At 48.5% G+C, this 20,155-nt stretch overlaps 1 protein-coding gene across 7 annotated transcripts in view; it reads right to left on the bottom strand.

The window, feature by feature from the left end:
- Nucleotides 1–20,155, bottom strand: part of TLN2 (talin 2) — a 447,276-nt gene that overhangs the window by 49,567 nt on the left and 377,554 nt on the right. For 5 of the 7 annotated variants that reach the window (XM_043555271.1, XM_043555268.1, XM_043555272.1 and 2 more), the window contains 4 exons: nucleotides 17,217–17,363; nucleotides 13,040–13,141; nucleotides 10,333–10,452; nucleotides 3,235–3,381 (listed from right to left, as the gene is read on the bottom strand). In XM_043555271.1, coding sequence (XP_043411206.1) covers nucleotides 3,235–3,381; nucleotides 10,333–10,452; nucleotides 13,040–13,141; nucleotides 17,217–17,363 — 516 coding nt within the window. The remainder of the gene's footprint in view (nucleotides 1–3,234; nucleotides 3,382–10,332; nucleotides 10,453–13,039; nucleotides 13,142–17,216; nucleotides 17,364–20,155) is intronic. The other 2 variants (XM_043555274.1, XM_043555273.1) reach the window with 1 other exon arrangement.

Here is a 20,155-nt window from a genome sequence, read left to right on the forward strand (position 1 = left end):
TCATTCACTGGCTAAACAACTTTTTTTTTTAAAAATGTTTATTTATTTTTGAGACAGAGAGAGACAGAGCATGAACAGGGGAGGGTCAGAGAGAGAGGGAGACACAGAATCTGAAACAGGCTCCAGGCTCCGAGCTGTCAGCACAGAGCCCGACGTGGGGCTTGAACTCACAGACCTTGAGATCATGACCTGATCCAAAGTTGGACGCTCAACTGACAGAGCCACCCAGGTACCCCGGCTGGCTAAACAACTTGGGGCAAGCTGTTTGACCTTGGTTTCCTTCCTCATCTGTAAAATGGGGATATTATTTCTTGCCTATAAGGCTTGTTGGGAGGAATAAGGAGGGAGGACGTATGTAAACTGTCTAGCATGACACATGATCACATACTAGGTGATCAGCAGGGAGATACTTTTAATAGGATTACATTTGTGGAACCAGAAAGAAGTTCAGGCTCCTGTGAAAGGTGTGATCATTTGTGCCCTGCTCTGATAAGGTTTTCTGTAGAACAGCCTTCTGCTAACACTCGATATTCCTTCCTCTGGCTGCCTATCGATGAGAAATTCTTCATGGTCGACTCCACTGAGGCTAGAGCCCAGAGCAGACCTGCGTGCGTCACCTCTCCACCCCAACACTCCCTTGAGCTATATCACCTGTCACTAAATAATAATTCCAGTGACCTGAGAGTCCAGCAAGTTGGCTGTGTTCCCTCCAGTGCCTTTCAAGTCAGAAACCCTTCACTGCCACCTGCCACCCATCACCCCTTCTAGAAAACCCTCGCTATTCCTAGACATACTTTCCTATAACACAAAGCTAACCCCACGCCCTTGCGTACAATTCTCCCCTGCTGTCAAGGGAAGCTGAGTTCCTCCCACGACCAGACCAGTTCCACTTCTGTGGCTTCCTGCCACATTCTTGCCACATCGGCCAGCTCCTCACTTCCCCCGCCTCTCATGCAGTGGGTCTGCCCCCTGCCTGCTGTGCCTCCCCTCCCCATTCTCCAGCCACTAACTTGCTCATCCTGCAGAAGCCAGCTCAAAGTGTCAGGCGTCCTCGTCCAGAGACACGAGCATGCTGTCCCTGGCTTCGGGGCAGCTCATTCAGCACAGGTTAAAACAGCACGCGTCCAGCCAGTGACCGGAGGCTCTGAGTTGAGAGACAGTCTGGAGCTGTCGTATTAATCTTTCTGTGCCCACACACGCACCACCCTTGACTATGACTGGCTCATAGAAGAGTCTGCAAAGTTTCGTGAATGCATTTTCTAAAAATACAATGGCCGGGACAGAGGAGTTATAGCAACACTGAGAGGCACAGAGCTTGTATGCTCTCTTCCTTCTGCGCTGCTCACATCTTAGGAGAGGTGGTGGACACAACCCAGCATGCAGGGCAGAGGGCCCACTTCCCGAGCACCGGCCACATCCCAAGACTAGCCCACAAGGAAGAGCTTCTCTTCCTCCTTTGCCTGATTCTCCTTCCTGGAGTTAAATGCCACTATGTCCCACCAGGAAGAGAGATGGCCTGAGAATCAAGCATCTAGTTTCCAGAAAGAACTCTCTGAGGAGACAAAGGCCAAGACGAGTGATTATGAGAACGAAAGGGACGTTCTCAGCCAGATTCAAAGAGTACGGAAACAGTGTCTGCCTGCTACAAAAGCTGTGTGAGTTTACTGAGCAGCTACTAGTTCCTAGGGGACAAGGACACGAAGATGAGCAAGTGAAGTCTCTTGCGGCTGGTGGGAAGTTACAGACACAATCAGGACATGTAAGAAAGACACACCAGGTGGAGATGGGGGGCCAGAGCACGTAGCAAGAAAGCACCAAAAAGTCTGGTTTAGTCTGAACAGCTGATCCTCTGACTCTGAGCCTCCTCCAGGCAGGAGGTGGCAGGGACCCTCCGCCGGGAGAAGCAGTAAGACAGAGAACAGCTCAGGAAGATCATGTTGCTTGGACCTCTGCCTCCCCGCCTTCATGTGCCAATTCCAAGGTCTTCAACAAGGGAACCCGGCCAGAGTAACTTCGACAACAAGGCAGGGCTTTGAAAGGAGGGAGAATGCCTTCCTCCGGCTGAGAGATTTATTTCCTCATCCTGTGGAGTCCGAGGAGGCCTGGGTAGTCCTGTGGGCTGCAGGAGACGGCCAGGCGTTGCTTGGCTTCGGCTGGCAGCCCTGTACAGAAAAGCATCTGTACCGGCAGCTGCCAGGTGAGGGGTCCCCCACCCGGCCCTTGAGTCCTGTGGCCAGGCTGCTCAACAGGGCAGAGCTCTGTGTCCTGGGGACCCAAGAGAAGGAGAGGGAGAAGCCAGCAAAGCACAGATGCTTCGGCCTGCAAAACAGCTGTCCTGAAAAAGGACTCTTAAGAAATGAGCAAAGCAGAAGAGGAGTATACTTTGGGGCCATCAGGGAGCCACGGGAACGAAGGGATGCGGAGAACCGGCTTCGTCGAGCAGGGTACATTTCGTGGGAGGAGGGTGTCACAAGGCAGCTTACAGAGGACAGCAAGTATCTGTGACACGTTGGGTTGTGTGTCTGGCATGATGCCAAGCAAGCACCTTCACGCTTATCACTGCATTTCATTTTCACAACCCTATGGGCCAGGAAATGTATTTCTCTGTGCTCATTCTGCAGGTGAGGGTACAGAGGCTCAGAAAGGTGAGATAACTTAGCTGAGACCCTGGAGCCCCACTCGCTACACCATGGGGTTCTCTCCACAAACAGCCGCTGCTAGACTCTAAAAAGATCACACAGGATCCTGCTCTTTCAACCAAGGTGCCGTGCGACTTTGGGTGCGGTGCTCAACCCTTGCACACCTCAGTCTCTTCTGGGAGGAAGGAGGTAACCCGAAGAGAGCTTCAGGCCCTTCTTACTCAGTCCCCAGCACCTGGGAGCCTCCCTGAGAAGGAAGCCCAGGGGACGAGTGTCAAAAGGGGGCTCCTGGTACTCACGTGACTGTGATGTGGTCTGTCCAGTCTACCTACAAGAAAACCCATCAAGGAGGTGCACAGCCGGGGCCCTGACTTTCATGGGACAGTACGTCCCATGTTCGGAATTTCTCAGGGCTATGGATTACCCTGGCCCCCTTATGTGCCCCATCCCTGGGGAATCCCTGCATGTGGGGGAAGACCAGACCTGACTGGATCCTTTTTGGCATAGCGTCCCGCTTATGTCACTGGTCACGGTGGGCCATCGAGGGCGGGTGTGGGTGACCGTGGCCGTGTCTGACCTGAGGGCTGCTCCTTACCTTCTCTGTGACTGCACGGGCACACTCGATGAGCTCCCTCTTGGTGTAGCTGTCCGTGGGGCACACCTGGAGGGCCCCCGCCTTCTGCACCAGGAAGATGCAGCCGTGGCCCAGGTCCTGCACACGTGTGCGAATCTGGAAGCCGATCTGCGGAGGCAAGCCCGGGGTGGGGAAAGAGAAGCATGAGGGATTCTGCCATCGAGGTCTCCCCTACGTGGAAAATTTCTCCTACATCCTACGGGAGCCTGGCTAGGAAAATTCCACTGCTGTTAGGAGTCTGTGCTTGGTGGAGTATGGAATTTCATTGATTTCACTTCCCCTTTTAGAGACTGTAAAATGCCCACGGTCCCCAGGAAGCAGGCCTACACCTCATCCTGCTAGCCTAATGGCTTTCTGATATTTGCTACCTTTTCCAGTGAACTGCCAACTTGTATCTGAGCCACCTGATAGGGAGGTTCATTAGATGAACTCTGTGGGGGTAATTATTAGCCATTCAAGCACTTATTGAGCCCCTACTGTGTGTCAGGGCCTCTTCTAAGCAGGTATTGCATTTGCTTTCATTTATTCCACACAACAGTCCTAAAAAATAATTAGAAGTTCAAAATATACAGCTTTAGTAAGAAGCATAAAGCTTGCAGATTCTTGCAACATCGGGATGTTTCCAATCAGAACGCCCCCTTCCTCAGCTATATCCACACTGGGCCCAGGCTGCCTATCAGGCAAGGTTGAGGTTTCCTTAAAAAGGTATATTTTCAGAGCTAAAGGCTCAGCAGGCACGCATTCTTTTAGTGACCTCTGGGTCATGTGATTATAAAAGGTACTTGGCCTAAAAGAACCCAAACGAGCTCCACTATGGATAAGCTGCCAGCTGTCTCTTTATGGGGTAATAAATTCCACCGCCCAAAGTGTGCATTCCTCTGGCGATTTCACATCAATTTTCATTTGGGTCTGATCAATACAGCTGCCATAAATAATCTGCCCTCCAGCTGAAGTAAGCAGCTAAAAACAAAAAACCGTAAGCTCTCGTGAACAAGCATTATTTCCAAGACTCCACGATAGCAAGAAGCCGTGGCTTCTCCTTCCAGCTATTCTACCAAGAATAGCTGCTAAGATCTCTGGTGTCTCGAGTAAAAGCTGGGAGATCTGGACCACCTGGGTGCTATCTTCCAGCATCGTCCTATTAGGAAGGGGGGCTTTGGGCAGTCAAGGGGGCTGCAAATGTTAACTCTGTTATTGAAACACATAATGCTTTTGGGAAGATAGGTAATTCCCTTAACCTTTTAAGGCCGAAAGCATGTTTAAATCCATTTAATGGAAAATTGTCCTGATCCAGAAAGTGGAACTTCGGCTCTTTTGGGGATGCTGCGAAAGCTTCACGATCAGGCAGGCCGGGTTTCTTATGGACCATCTCCAGTCCGATTCAACCCACTCAGCAGAAATACCCCTGAAATGTAGCTGTTTGCTGTTGGTTTAAACATGAGGCCCAGCTGAAGTAGGAAGATGCCCCATGAAAGCTGAAAACTCAGCCTGGCTCTCGAGGCTTTTTCAGATCCGTGTACTTTAACCGGAAACGCTTGAGGCTCAGCACTAATCCATAGGCAAGAGCTCTGTGTCAAGGATGCCTACAGAGCTCTAAATGACAGGTGCTGCTGGGAAAGCACAAATGGAGGAAGAAACATATGATTTCAAAATAAAAACGACTTCACTAGTCAGACCTCAATGACAGATGAAGAGACTGTGCAGAGACTGTGAAGAGAAGTGATCAGAGCCACCCTCTGCCCCCTACCCCCCACCCAAACCTCTCATGGAAAGTCAACATGTAAAATTGATATCATCTGTTATTAAGTATACCTTTCCTATAGGAGTCAAAACTTCTATCTTTGACTCAATAAAAAGTCAACAATAAGGCTAAATGAGCCAAAGTTTAAATGTCAGACTCTGAAGGCCAGATATAGATAGCCTTGGCCACCAACTCATTTCTGTATTTTGCTTTGGCTGCAGTGTTGAGAAAATCCTGTTTTGTGCATAAGGCAAACAGGAGCGATTTTCCCCGTAGTCCCCTAAAGCATAGCAGGCAGAGACTTGCCTCAGCCTGACATCTGCACAAGCCACCCAGCAGCCCACGGTAAGGCGCTGGTGGCCCCCAATGGGTTACCATTTGGCCCAGAGTATGTTCAAAAATACACACAGGTTTTCCTAATAGTTTTAAAAATAGCTGAATTATGTTTAAAAAGTGAGCCTTGAGTCAAACATGCAGGACTTTCAAAGCGCCTCCCGGGGTCAGAGCTCTTAAGAGTGAGGTGGGTGACCTCGGTGCTAGTAAGGGCCAGGCCCAGAAAGAACATTCTCCGTGCTCTGCTCCTACTCTCTCCTTGGAACCATGCCTGAGCTTCCGGTCTGCACAGTGGTGGGTACCAGTGCCAGCAGAGGTCTCTTAAATCACTCTCAAATCACCCTCGGGGTATGAGGGAGAAGGGACCTGCTCCCGCACTGTGTCGAGCCTTGAAACCTATGGGCGGGCAGGACACTCGCATGCTCCCTCTGCACCCCTGCAAGAGGCCATGCTATGAAAAGCACCCCAACGTCCCGATGCTCAGCCTCTTCCTTGGAGGGGACATAGTGCACGTAGCAAAGGATCCTGTAAAGACGATTATGGAGCTGGGACACTGATCATTAGCGATGAGATTCCAGTTAGGAAGCCCCGATGAAGACCAGCACCAGAAAGCAAAAGGATGCGCCTAAAATAAGGCCACAGGTGTACAAGCCCGTGGAGTTCCTGGCCAATCCAGCCCTCAGTCTGGGTATCACGTCTGTGCCAGGTCACATGACTGCCTTCTTGGTTGCCATGCAATCCTCCTATATACTTGGCCGCACGGCCCTATGTGGACAGCATGCAGGAGGACGGAGGGTCACAAAGGACATGCTGAAATAGGGTTTGCGCACGTCCACAGGCCGAGGGCTGAACACAACAAGAAAGGGAGGCGTCCCAGGATGCCAGCCCCACTCCTGGCCCTTGGCCCATGAAGGCAGCATGGGCAGCAGAAAGGCCCATGGACCCTGCTTCTGGCCGGCCCTCTCATGGACATCAACTCCCTGGGTGAGCCAGCTAACCTCCCAGGCCTCTGGTCCCTCACCTGTGAAATGGGACAGAAGCTGCCCTACTTCCCGGGGCTGACACCCCACCAAGTCAAAGATATGTGTGTGAAAACATCTCCAAGTAGAAAGTGCCACGTGAATGTTCACTGCTGTGATAAGAGGAAGCTCGGTGAGGGGCAAAGAGCAAAGGCTGTGATGCCCTGGGTTTGAATCCCGGCATTTCCATGCATTATGTACTTACTTGAAACTTCACTTATTCCAAAAAGTCATTTCAAGTGGCTTCCACACTAACTCCTGTAGCTATGTGGTCTTGGACAATGTAAGCTCCCTGAACCTCAGCTAACCTGTGAAATGGGGAAGAACAAAGGACTGTGCAGTTGTGACGGTAAATGAGGCCGCAGCCGTCACAGGTGTGACGCGTGGTATGGACCTGATGAACGCCTCTCATCGTATTCTTTTCTACGTGGGACCGTCAGAGCAAGCGTTTACGTAAAAGGGGATGACAGAAGCAACGTACTCTATTGCAGTGTCCCAGAACATCCTGTACTGCTGGAGGAACATCCGAGAAAGGGAATGTGTTTTGAAGACTGTATTCAAAAAAGATAAGGGCTTTAAAAATGTTAACTTGTCAAAGCAACACTGCAATTCTCAGCAAACAGGACCAGTCCCCAGGGTGATCCGCCTTACCACCAGGGTGTGTTATAAAGGAATATTGCTCAGAGACATCCAACTTGGGGTTTTAAGTTGGCAGCTTTAGTCAAAGCGTTACTCGAACGGCGAGAAAAGCCTTCAATTCCCTTCTTGCCCAAATAAAATGGGCATCGTCTCCTGGTTTTATGCCTTGGTGGAAATTGGAAGTCTGGCCTTTATGAAATTTTGGATCAAATTTCAAGTGGAGGGGGCGGTCTCAGAAATACGGATCATCTTCTTTACTACATAAAACTAAACAAAATGTACAGATTTTTCTCAGGCTTCCAAAACCATCACATCTGAAATCAGGTCACATAACTGCCTGGGAGAGCTTGAGAACACTGAAGAGGCAACAAATGGCTATCATGACAGGCTTTACAAATTTCTCCTTAAAAGGAGAAATCAAAAGTGTACAACAGAAGCAAAGAATCACTTCCCACCTATAGAAACTGTGTCCTGGAGTGGAAAGTTTTAGAGAATTCTAGAGCAGACACTCGTCTCATTTTTTGGGAAAAGGCTGTGGTTCTTGCCACAGGCTCTTGACGAACGTTCCCGCCGGCTTTGGAGACAGGCAGTATTACAGATGGTCCCAGCAGAGTTTTCTCCAGAGACAAAGCTGTAGTCACTAGAACCTTCCCCCGGCATTTATATTCAGGACTTGGGGCTCACAGGATCTACATTTCCTTTTTTAAGGAGAGCAGTGCTCTTAGATCGTGAAGTTGCCTGAGGGTTTTAGTTTTTCTGAAGAAAGTAGTTTTCACGGTGATGTTAACCGGAGTTGCGTTTCCCATGGAAGCGGCAGCAGATAAAACTCCTGCTGGATGTTCAGAGGGCAGAATTGGGACCTGTCCGCGAACGGTCACATTCCAGGAAAGCCCAAAGCGCTGACTCGGCACAGCCTACAGGACTGCGGCCGGGGGAATGGCTTCGTATTTGCCCTGGGTATAAATACTTTCACATGCTGTGATGTGGGGCCCTCTTGGATATAAAACTAATTCCACAGTCTTGGAAAAAAAAAAAAAAAACTACATTGCTTTAGGGATCTCCCAACCTTCTCAGTTTTCCCGTAAATATCTGTCTGGCAAATGCACACAAAGAATTTTCCTGAGCAAGCCACTGGTAATTTTATATTCTCTCTGCCCCCTTTTGCTTCAGGTCACACTGCTCTTGTGTCTGGAATGTAAAATATAACTCAAGATGCAATGGTGAAAAGGGAGAACCGTAATGAAAACGTCAGCTGCTACAAACGCAGGGCCAGGAACTAAAGTCATTTTGTGTTGTGCTTTTAACGATACCTTTTCTTTCCCGGCTGCTCTGGCATTATTTTGTATTTTGCTTCATGCTCTGGGTTGCAGTAAGAAAACCTGCTTGTTTCACACATGGGCCGGGTAGCTGCGAAGAACTCAGATGTGGAAAGGTCTCCACAGATCATGGGCTCTTCACTCAGTAACTCAGGCAGGTCAACATCTGAACCAACCAGACAAATGTAGATTCCGTCTTGAAAGATTTCTGCAAACAGAGATCCGAACCTTCCCCACAGCCTGTTAGTGTTTCAGTCCTACAAAGCCTAACATTGCTTCCTTCTGTCCAAACTGTCCCTTTCTGTAACCCAAGTTCCCTTACATTTATTCAGGAAATTCAAAAGCACGAGTAAAATCAAAGGAGTTATAGGAGTCCAGATGATCTTACTAACACAGGGAGCCTATTTAAAAAAAAAAAAAAAGATTGGGCAGGGGCCACCTGTGTGGCTCAGTCGGTTAAGCATCGACTTCAGGTCATGATCTCACTGTTCGTGGGTTTCAGCCCTGTGTCGGGCTCTGTGCTGACAGCTCAGAGCCTGGAGCCGGCTTCAGATTCTGGGTCTCCCCCTCTCTCTGATCCTCCCTTGCCTGTGCTGTCTCTCAAAAAATAAACATTAAAAAAGAATTAAAAAAAATAACAGGACTGTGTAAAGAATCAAGAGAATCCTAACTGGGGTCAAGGTGGGGAGGTCTGATGATTTTTCTTTCTTGGTAGTAACTTAACAGACTCATTACAAACAGAATTATTCATGCTGCAGCCTTAATACTCAACCATACTGAAATCTCAAAATGCAGGCACTGTTAGAAACTTACATCATCCCATGCTAGATATATATGTATGCAAGTACATACATATGATACTCCTATTTACATGCGTTGTTACAACATATGTTAGCAAGTGATTTTGTTTTGGTCATTCCTGCATTATCTCTGGGAGTCTTTGTAAACACATACTTAGAAGGGACTCCTAGAAGAAATGACACCAAGTAACCTGGGGACACGGGCTGTCACCACAAAGAGAAAGGTAGATCAGTCACAGCCTTCCATCCTGACAGCACGCTTCATTTAGGAATATCATATACAGGATCTGTGCTTCATAAATGGCTATGCTAACTCCCACAGTATGTAGTTACCTTCATCTTCCCAGTGTCCCTATAATCGACTCCACTATTCTTTATTCCAGACTGAGCTTTCAGTCTCTAAGGAGCCGGGCGGTCGCTCGGGGAGGGGCACCTTCTGTGTGCTAACACTGGTATGGGTGCAGCATTCAGGCATGTGAAGCCCCCACCGGCTTGTTTGTTTCCCAGAGGACCACCCGATTACTTGGGGTATCAGAGATGAAAGCAGGTTCTTAGAAAGTGGCCTTTGGGACCAACTTCTCACCAAATTCAGAATCTTACAGGTGCAGGCATTCTAAGGCAAAGTCTGTGTTTGGCCACTAAGGAAAGTGCGTTTAGCGAAGGCAGGTAGGTAATACAGAGGGGTCCAAAGGAGATAATGGGGGGTAGATCTTAGAAAGCCACCAACCATATTCGGACAAGACTTTGTTACACAAAAGCAGGCTACCCGGCCCTTAATCAGAGGCAGTTAACTCCCATACTTGGTTCTTCCAACATCTCTGTGAGCCTTTAGAAACAGGAAAATAACTGCGGGGGATGTGCTAAGCACGGGGATGATGGCAGCATGTGTTCTGCCCTGGGAGCCAGGTGATGGGCTGGAAGGGAGGTGAGCTGGCCGAACACTCTCAGCAGAGGCCGTCTGTCTGAGAACCCGCATCCCCAGATGGACCCAGCTCTCAGCCTGTTGGCATCAGAAAGGACAGTGAGCTCTGGGCACAGCCCCGGGCTACTGGATCTGGACCTGGAGGGCTGGCAGGAGAGCAGTGAAAACTAAGCCTGGTTTCGGCTATCAGGCTGGAATCTTCTAGGGTGGAGCTACGCTATAGAGCATCCCCCGGGCGTGGGTACCAGTGTGCATGTGCTTCTTAAAACAGGGGCTTATGATGGCAGACCTCCTCTGGTTCCGCCGTGGCTGCTGCCATCTGGCCCTGGAGAGCCAGGTGCCCATAGTCACTGGTCATTTGTGAAGCCAGTCCTCCCAACTCCTCCGGGTTAGTAACCGACTTAGTCATCTGGAAAAAGAAAACAAGCAAGACACAAACACACATACACATACAGAGAAAAGCATGAGAACCACGTGTTAATATCACTGGAAGCCAAAGGGGTTCGTTCACTTTTAAGCTCTCGACTTGCGTGGGGGGCTGGGCACCGGAGAGGGCAATTCAAGCGAAGCCCATGCTGCGACGTGCACAACAGGCCAGGGCCCCTCTCAGGCCAGCAGGCCCTGGCCAGGCCAGTGGGCGACATGCTAGGCCCCGGCTGTGCAGCGTGGAGGCCGGGCCCTCACGGGCGTCCATCCGGGAGGCGAGCGTGGCAGCCCCTGGCCCGGCCGGCCCTGCAGGTCGGCAGGAGAGTTCCCCAGGGAAACACGGGGGGCACGGGCCCCATGCAGTGCACATCCCTGGTCACATGCTTCTGCAGAGAGCTGACCTGGTCTCTGGGAACCCAGGAGCAGGTCCCACACGGGCAAGAGGGCATGAGGACAGGGCTGTTAAGGAAATCATGACTGAGGAGGGACGGGCGAGCCGGATGTCTGGGAGGACGATATTCAAAGAGAATATAGCTTTGTAGTAAATTTGTGCCAAAGAATAAGGTTTCAGCCACAAATTTAGTTAAGAGTACACTCTAGAGCACCTGGGTGGCTCAGCCAGTTAAGCGTCTGACTCTTGGTTTCGACTCAGGTCACGTCTCTTGGTTTTTGTGAGTTCAAGCCCCGCACTGGGCAGAGTCTGCTTGGGATTCTCTCTCTCTCTCTCTCTGCCCCTCCCCCACTTGTGCTGTCTCTCAAAAATAAATAAACTTGAAAAAGAGTATACTGTAGCCTAAATGGTCGAGCTCTGCCTTTTCATTATCGGGATATTCAGTGTTTTCCTCCTGCTTCATAGAAAAACTTGCTTAAGTTTACCCTACAAGGCTAACACAGTGGTTTCTAGCTTTTCCTTTTCCTCCAACAAAATGCCTGTTGGTTGTCACAACAGCAGTTTTAACTGCCACCCGGGAAGATATCCTCATTCTCTTAAGAGGCTTTGCTCCTGCCCTACCCTCTCCTCTCTCTTGGTGGCATTAGAAGACTTTGGCTTCAAAGGGTTTTAAAAAATGTTTTAAATGGCTCCATATTCACGGAGGCTGGATGGGAACATGTAGCCATCTAACGCAGATGTACCAGAAAACATCACAGGCTTTCTGGCATAGGCGTGGGCTCCCAAGGAACACACACGCTAAACACCCTGCGAGAGGGAGGGTGCTTTGTGTGAGCCCTGGATCCCGGGCAACCTGGCATGGCGAAGCGGACCCTTGCCAACTCAGGGTCCAGGCCAGCCAGCCTAGGAGCAGACATGCCATCCCAGGCGGGGCTGCTCAAGAGCATGCACATCAAGGATCAGGATGGGCCTGCTGAGAACCTAGCCTGCGAGAGGTTCCAGAAAACGCCACGAGGCCACTCAAAATACCTTCATCTCTTGCTGTGCTGTGCTCTCTGCTCAGAGAACTTGGCACAGGAGGGCCGCCCGATGCGACCTGTGCCCCGCCCTGGAGCGCCCTGAGCAGAACCAGCATGGGCCCGACTCCAGCTCTTTTAGTCGCCGAGACAGGCACTGCTCCTGTTCCCCCTCCCATCCCAAATCCTTTTAAGTACCAATGAGCTTGGCACAATCACAGAGTTTCTAAGAAGGAGTAGCAGCAGCCGGGGAAGCCTTTGTGGTCCAAGCTCAACCTCTAGTGGACGTAAGACTACATGACAAAACCATCCAGAGGTGCTGGGTCTGGTGGGGCAGGAGCCAGGCCCGGACTCAGTCCCTCGAGCTGGGAAGCCACCTCCTCTCTCAACTCAGGCTCATGTGGCAGCAGCAGAGAGGCGTCTCCCAATATTTTATTCTGTGACCTCTGAGCCTTCAGAGGTTAAGAGGAGCTTTCTTACTACGTACTATGTATTTTTGAGGACACCATTTGTCATCTTTTGTATTATTTTTTTAGCATACCAAGATAGCATTCACTGTCTCTCAATGCCATTTTTATCTAAAGATGCATCTAATACAATTCTGATGGCAATACATTCTAAGAAAAAAGAAAAATTGAAAATTACCTCCAAAGGTTACATGCCTTCTGTTGTCTGGGAAATTGATTTTACAGACCCATGCTGTTTCACTGTGCCTGACAGACTAGCATATCTTATTGTCCACATACTGTAGCTTGATTCCATTAGACAATCTGTACTACCCCCATGTGTCTTCTCTTATACTGTAACTTGATAAAACATGTCCAGTCCTTGGCGAGGCGGATAGGATTTCTTTCTTTCCCCTTACCTCCAACTTCCTTCTCATTTTCTCTCCCTCCTTTGCTCCCCTGTCCTCATGCCCAAGTCTCAATTATCTGTAATTCCCTCTTGCAGCTTTTCCATGAAATCAGAGCTCCCGCAGACTGGGGCGTCTAGACCATAGGCAGCCGGAGAGATCACAGATAAAGCACAGAGCTGGGGCCCATAAGGAACGAGAAACACGGAGTCATCTCTCTCCAACACAGACCCTGATTTGATGACTCAGTGGTGGTAGTGGAGGACAACAGGGCAACCAACGGTGGGTGGGGAAGCTCTTTTCCTCTTACCATTTCCTGAGCTGTTACCGCAATGGCTTTGGAGTATTTAACCACAGTCGTCTGATAGTCGACAAATGTTCCCTTTGGTTCTGGAGGAGTGCCTTCATCCAGCTACAGAGGAGAGAAATAAGCACCCACATGTCAGGAGAGGACAGTTGAAGGGTGGACTGTATTTTACTAGAATCAGAACTTTGAAAATGGAGACGCGCGCAGAATTTCTTTGGCTTGGAGTCAACAGCATCCCTCAGCTTTGGCGATAAGGGCTTTAACAGAAGTGCCAAGATGGCACTCGGGGTACACAGGCAGGGAGGTCCCAAGCCTTGTCTGAGAGGAGAGGGAGGGCACTCCAGAGGAAGGACATTTCTGCCAACTCTTACCAGGGGAGGAGTCTGCCACACACAAAAGGTGGGGAAGATGTTCCAAGAAGCAGGGTTAGAGTTCAAGCATATGGCAGTGGGCATGAGCCAGACCCTTCTAGGGAAGCACAGAATGACAGAAGATGACTCAGGAGAGGAGGCAGAATCTACATCCTGAATGGCTTCCCTAGGACTGGTGTAGCCCACAGAATGTACACCCTCGAACTCTCACTTCTGATCTAGGTTGGGGAAGACAAGGAATTGGAACCACTAGGAACCACTTGCTGCTCATCTGACTGAAAGCAACAGGAATTGACAAATGGCCGACATCACTGTGGGGGGAAGAGGTGGAACAAGTGGGACAGTGACTCTGTCCCTTGAAGGGTTGGGGGCATACTGGTTCAGAAGCCCTGGTTCCAGGGCTTGTGAGGGGGCCTCAAGCTGGTCGCTTATACTCTGAGTCTCAGGTCCTTCAGTGGAGACTTCCTAGCGCCAGGCTGTTGTAGGGCACTTCAAGTGAGATGAAGGAAGAGATGATGACCAGGATAATGAAGACGATGATGATGATGATGTCAATGAGCACTATGACGATGAGAAAGGCAACCCATGTCTACCACCATCATCATCGATACTGTCGCCACTGACTGCAGAATGGTATTCCTGGTAAGGACGTAGAGGAAAGAGAAACGAATACAGGTAGAGGGAGTATAGTGAACAGAAGAGGGGCTGTTGAGAGCATGGGGATGAAGCTGGTCTGTCTGATGAAGAACCTTGAAATCATGGGGAAAACGTGGGGTCCGGGGTAGGCAATGACAGACAGTCTGAAGTCTGGGCAGAGACCAGGGGGCCTATCACTACAGCCTATGTGTGATGTGGCCGCACAGTTCGGGAATATAATTCCCATCAAAGCCTCAGCACAAACCCCAGGGTGGATCTGTCTAGGCTTCCTTGCCAAGGATAGAGCTGCTGTCTAAGTCTCCATTGGACTATGGGGACCCTGTTGGTCAAATGAGGACTGAGTTGTGGACTCCTTCTCTCTGTAGAGACTGACTGGGCATCTTCTAAGTGTCCAGCAATGTGCTGGGAGACTTCATACGAAATGTGGCCTAACTACAAACACACCAGGATGCTGGAGCTGGAGGGCAGCTCGGAACACAGGGGCTTCAGGCTACCGTGGCAAACTTACCAATCTGAGGACAGTGACACAATTAAGATCAAAGGGGCCGAATTTTTGGATTCCAGATTTCTTTAGTCTAAAGAACTTTCCTTTACTCTGAGATTTTAATTATAGCCTTCCTACTTTTTTTTGAGGGGGATGTTAAAATGACCTTTCTTGCAGGAAACAGTAGTGATGCAGATAGCAGGTTTTTTTTGTTTTCATCTCCATCCCTGATCAAAAAGAATAAACCACCACCACCACCATCTTATAACCCAAACAAAAACTCAAAACAAAGAAAAGGCAGTGGGTCACAAGATCCCCAAGGCCAAGGGCCACTAACCTCATTGAATGAGGAAATCGAGGTTCAGAGGGCTTGAGTTCTTTATCCGAGGTAGACCAGAAAGTTGATTACTTCATATTAACCCAAACCTTCTGGTGCTTAGACAAGGAGAGAGAATTCCAAAAAGAACCTCCACAGCAGAAGCACCAAAAGTGGTGTAAACTGTGTCCACGTTAGAATCAACTTTGGGCGCACGTTGGTTTTTTCCGCCAGTCTCTCAATGGCTTTAAGAAGTTCAGACAATGATGCTAACAGTGTATCAATAATGTAACCAAATAACCAGAACTAAGAATGTGTGCCAATCCTAATACTTCAACGCTTAGGGGTTCAAAGGATCTGGAATATCACTTAGCCCAAAGTGTGTAGCGATGGGCAGTTTGGGGTGAGCTGAATGAAAGGAGAATGGGGAAGAGGCACTAGGTGGTTCACTGGGCTTTGGCTGGCAGGTCTGGGTAGGTCCGAGTGTAGGGGTACCAATAAAATCCTACTTGTATACCCTGTGGAACTGAGGAAAAAAACCCCTTTGTTCCCGGCCTCTGTGGGTCGTGTCATTAGCAGTTACTAATTATTGCTATCAGTTCACACCGGACTTCTCTCCCCAGTCCTTCAGAGAGAATCAGGTGTGTCCTGGGCTGAGTGAGAGAGCAGCTGTCAAACGACTGACAGCAGCCAGTACAAGAGCTGCTTTCTTTGCTGAAAAGCCGTCACAATATGGTAAGGCTCAAAGGCTATCAAAAAAAAAAAAAAAAAAAAAAGACTTCAAGAATCTGACTTCCATATTCCAGGGATTGGTGGAACCCTTCCCCATCATTGAGGTGATTCTGGAAAATACCTTCTCCTAGGAAGAAAAAGGTTATCATTTGAATTTCTAATTTGTACTGAGAAAACCTGAGCTCCATTATTTAATAACCTTGGTAGGCACATGGCTTACTTTCAAAGTTCTGGTGTTCTGACTCCTGGAAGCCAAACAAACCAATGAAGACTTACCCAAAGGCCTTTAGAAAGAGAGGAACTTCACTCATTTTCTGCCAAACTGTCCATATTTGAGGCACGAGAAGCCCACAGCAGAAATTACTGGAGGGCTCTGACAAGGCACGCCTGGGGTCTCTGAAGGAGCCCCAGCATCTCAGCCTGGATTGTGATGTTTAAGGAGAATTATCCTAATTACAGCTTCGGGCTATCACCTCTTTATGGAGATATGAACCAACCAATCTTCTCTAAATTAGCAATTAAAGACCACTTATTATCCTGAAAAACTGTAATAATGTACTCACAGTCTGACAATGGACATTTCAAAACACAGACAAAATCTCAAGTTGTTGGCTGTGCTATCCCAGAATGGCAATTAGATGTTGACGAACAATTGTTAATTTTAGTGACTACCAAACTGCTAAGACGAGTGAAGGATTCCTTGGGGAAAGAGCAGGAGACACTCTCCAGTCTTACTTCTCTACTGATCCAAGTCAATGGAGGGGTCACTGCAGGAGAAATAATTCTCACATTATCTCCTATGCCCGTTGCCCACAAGAGTTCACTACAGGCTTTCACACATACTACTTCAGTGGTTTCTGCATTTGTAGATACCAAAACCATGGGGAGATTTAAAAAATACAGAGATTCTGGGACACCTGGGTGGCTCAGTCAGTTAAGCGCCAGACTTCAGCTCAGGTCATGATCTCATGGTTTGTGGGTTTGAGCCCCACATCGGGATCCGTGCTGACAGCTCAGAGCCTGGAGCCTATTTCAGATTCTGTGTCTCCCTCTCTCTCTGCCCCTCCCCTGCTCATGCTCTGTCTCTCTCTCAAAATTAAATAAACATTAAAAAACATATATAGAGAGATTCCTAGGCTCAACCCCACAGAGATTCCAACTGATTATGGCTAGGGTAGGGTCTTGGAACGTGCTCCCTGTGATTCCTAAGTAGCCATTCCAAAGACTAGCGCTTGGGAATCACTTCACTATTTCACTTTGCTGTTTGTTCCCCACGACATCTCTGTGAGGTCAACAGGGGAGGTAAATAATTATTTCCATTTTATAAGTGAAGGAGCCAGTGATACCTTCTCCATCTCCATTTTGTTTCCCCTGCATAAAACTGAAAGACAGGGTGAGAGTGGCTTAAAAAAGTAATGAAGGAATAATAAGGGATGAATACTATGGTGGACAGAGGATAGAAAATGTATACATTTATCAGAACCCTCAAGAGGAGGCTCACTGATATCCACTTTGGCCGACCACTCCTTAGAGAAAAGCACTTGGGGATCACGTCTGAGGGAAACTGAGGAGGAGATGGGGTCAAGGGGTGAAGGTGAACACGTGGATGCCCAGGCCTACCTTGCTCATGGCCTCTGCAATGGCATCGACCATGCCTCCCACCAGCCCCACTTCGCTAGCTGCTTCATTCAGTGTCACCATGATGTCATCAACAGCCTCCTTCATGAGCTGGGCGGCCTCTGTGATGGCGTCGTGGGTGTGCTGGGCCTGAGAAAGCAAAGGGGAAAGAGGATTGTGGGAAATTTCCATAAACAGAAGAAAATGGTGCTCAGTTTCCTCAGAATCACTTCACTGCTTTTAAGTATAACCTTCAAAAGACACAATACAAAACTGTATCTCCATTATGGAGCACAATAATGTATTCTGGGTTTTTCCTTTTATTATGTGGGTACGTTTGTGTGCGAAATCATTAAAAACCAGAAGGGAAAATAGAAAAAGATCTCTTTTTACAATTTAAAAGGAAAAATGGCAATATATGAAACAGCATCTTACGACAGGACCAGTTTTAAGTTAGTGCGTTCAGGGTAGCAGAAAGAGAATGCCACAGATTCCCAAATATATAAGCTGATGGGTTTAATTAAAAAAAAAAAACTAACATGGGGTGCCTGTATGGCTCAGTCAGTTAAGCGTCCGACTCTGGCTCAGGTCATGATCTCACGGTTCGTGGGTTTGAGCCCCGCGTCAGGCTCTGTTCTGACAGTTCATAGTCTGGAGCCTGCTTCGGATTCTGTGTCTCCCTGCCTCTCTGCCCCTCCCCTACTCACACTCTGTCTCAGAGATCAATAAAATGTGAGTTCTTTATAAAGAACTCGCCAAACTCCACACCCGAAAAACAAATATTCCAGTGAAGAAATGGGCAGAAAACATGAATAGACACTTCTCCAAAGAAGACATCCAGATGGCAAACAGAAACACGAAAAGATGATCAACGTCACTCATCATCAGGGAAATACAAATCAAAGCCACACTGAGATACCACCTCACGCTGCTCAGAGTGGGTAAAATGAACAAATCAGGAGACTATAGATGCTGGAGAGGATGTGGAGAAATGGGAATCCTCTTAAACTGTTGGTGGGAATGCAAACTGGTGCAGCCACTCTGGAAAACAGTGTGGAGGTTCCTCAGAAAATTAAAAATAGATTTACCTATGACCAAGCAATAGCATTGCTAGGAATTTACCCAAGGGGTACAGGAGTGCTGATGCATAGGGGCACTTGTACCCCAATGTTTATAGCAGCACTTTCATAGCCAAATTATGGAAAGAGCCTAACTGGCCATCAACTGATGAATGGATAAAGAAGATGTGATTTATATATTTAATGGAATACTACTTGGCAATGAGGAAGAATGAAATCTGACCATTTGCAGCAACGTGGTTGGAATTGGAGGATATTATGCTAAGTGAAACAAGTCAGGCAGAGAAAGACAGATACCATATGTTTTCACTAATGTGGAGAAACTTAACAGAAGACCATGGGGGAGGGGAAGGGGGAAAAAAGTTACAGAGAGGGAGGGAGGCAAACCATAAGAAACTCTTAAATACTGAGAACAAATTGAAGGTTGATGGGGGTGGGGGAGAGGGGAAAGTGGGTGATGAGCATTGAGGAGGGCACCTGTTGGGATGAGCACTGGCTGTGTATGGAAACCAATTTGACAATAAATTATATTAAAAATTAAATAAAATGTTAAGAAAATAATAAAAAACTAACATAAAGGAAAAAAGTGTTTACAACAAATGCACTTCTGTTCAAAGCTGCCCGATACCCTACCATTCCTTAAGACTGGATCATGTAAATTTAAGTATATGGCAAACAAACAAATCTGCAGAAAGGTGAACAGGTTTTGGAATTATGTCACAAATTACACTGTCATGAGGTTGGAGGGATGAGTGAGCGAAGTTCTCCAGGGACAGATGTTCATTCCGCAGGCAGACTCGCGAGCGCTCATGAGTTCCCCCCTGACCCACATTTGGAGAGGCTCTAATGACCACAGGCTTGCTACATGCAGGACAAGCACAGAGTAGGCGCTGGTTGAATACATGAATGAAAAGATGAACCAATGGTAATGGCAGGCTCCCTGAAAAACACCTCCAGTGGAAGCAAGATGCAGGACAAAGAACCAAGGTCCTGGCATCAGAAAAGCTGGGTTCTAGCTCCAGATCTACTTCTAACTAGCTAAGTGGTCCTGGCCTTTGCTTCCTCAGCACAATGGGAATAATGGTAACAACGCTCTGCCAAATTCTGGTGAGATGATATGGCTGCATCACTGTATATTTATAATAAGAGGAGTCTAGTAGGTGCCTGAGCCTAGGGAAGCTTGACCTAATGTCAGGTAGTCAGTGTGAGAATGGTGAGGTTCCAGGAGCTGGGGCCACCCATGCAATGGCCGTGGCTGCCCTGACGTATTTCAGGAGCGAAGACCTTTCCAAAGGCCCAAGAAATCGCACCTTCACTTGGGTGGATGAGAAGGCAAGGAAGCTACTGAGCGAGGGTCAACGGTAACTCTTGACCGATTAACTGAAGAGAAGAATTTTTAGAAGAGGCTGTGTGAGCCATGGGAACTGGCTCTGTGTGGAACTGAAAGCATGCCAAACGAGAGGAGGCCTTCCACAATGACATCTGATGGGAGGTGAAACACACATCTCACGGATGGTTACCTTGAGGCAACTGTGTCAGGAGGCAAACGCGAATCATTGACCATTGTGGCTTGCCCAGACTAGTGGCCATCTTCTCTACTTCACAGGCCTTCCATGGGGGCAGCCAGGCAGCCTCCCTCTTGGGACTTCTTCCCCCTGACCTGCTTCCCTGGTATGGTCCTGGCGGCCATCTGGAAGCCTCCTCACAGCTGCACCCTCTCACCTGAGGCCTGTAGCAGCTGGTTCTATTGAGTTTGCCTCTTTTCTTCCCTCCATGCAAATCCCAGCCCTCTTTCAAGGCCCAGCCTAAATACCACCTCCTCCAGCAGCCTTCTTGTCGTCCTCCCGTCAGCTTTCTCTGGGA

The sequence above is a fragment of the Prionailurus bengalensis genome, chromosome B3, assembly GCF_016509475.1.
Source record: "Prionailurus bengalensis isolate Pbe53 chromosome B3, Fcat_Pben_1.1_paternal_pri, whole genome shotgun sequence".
NCBI classification, from domain to species: Eukaryota; Metazoa; Chordata; class Mammalia; order Carnivora; family Felidae; genus Prionailurus; species Prionailurus bengalensis.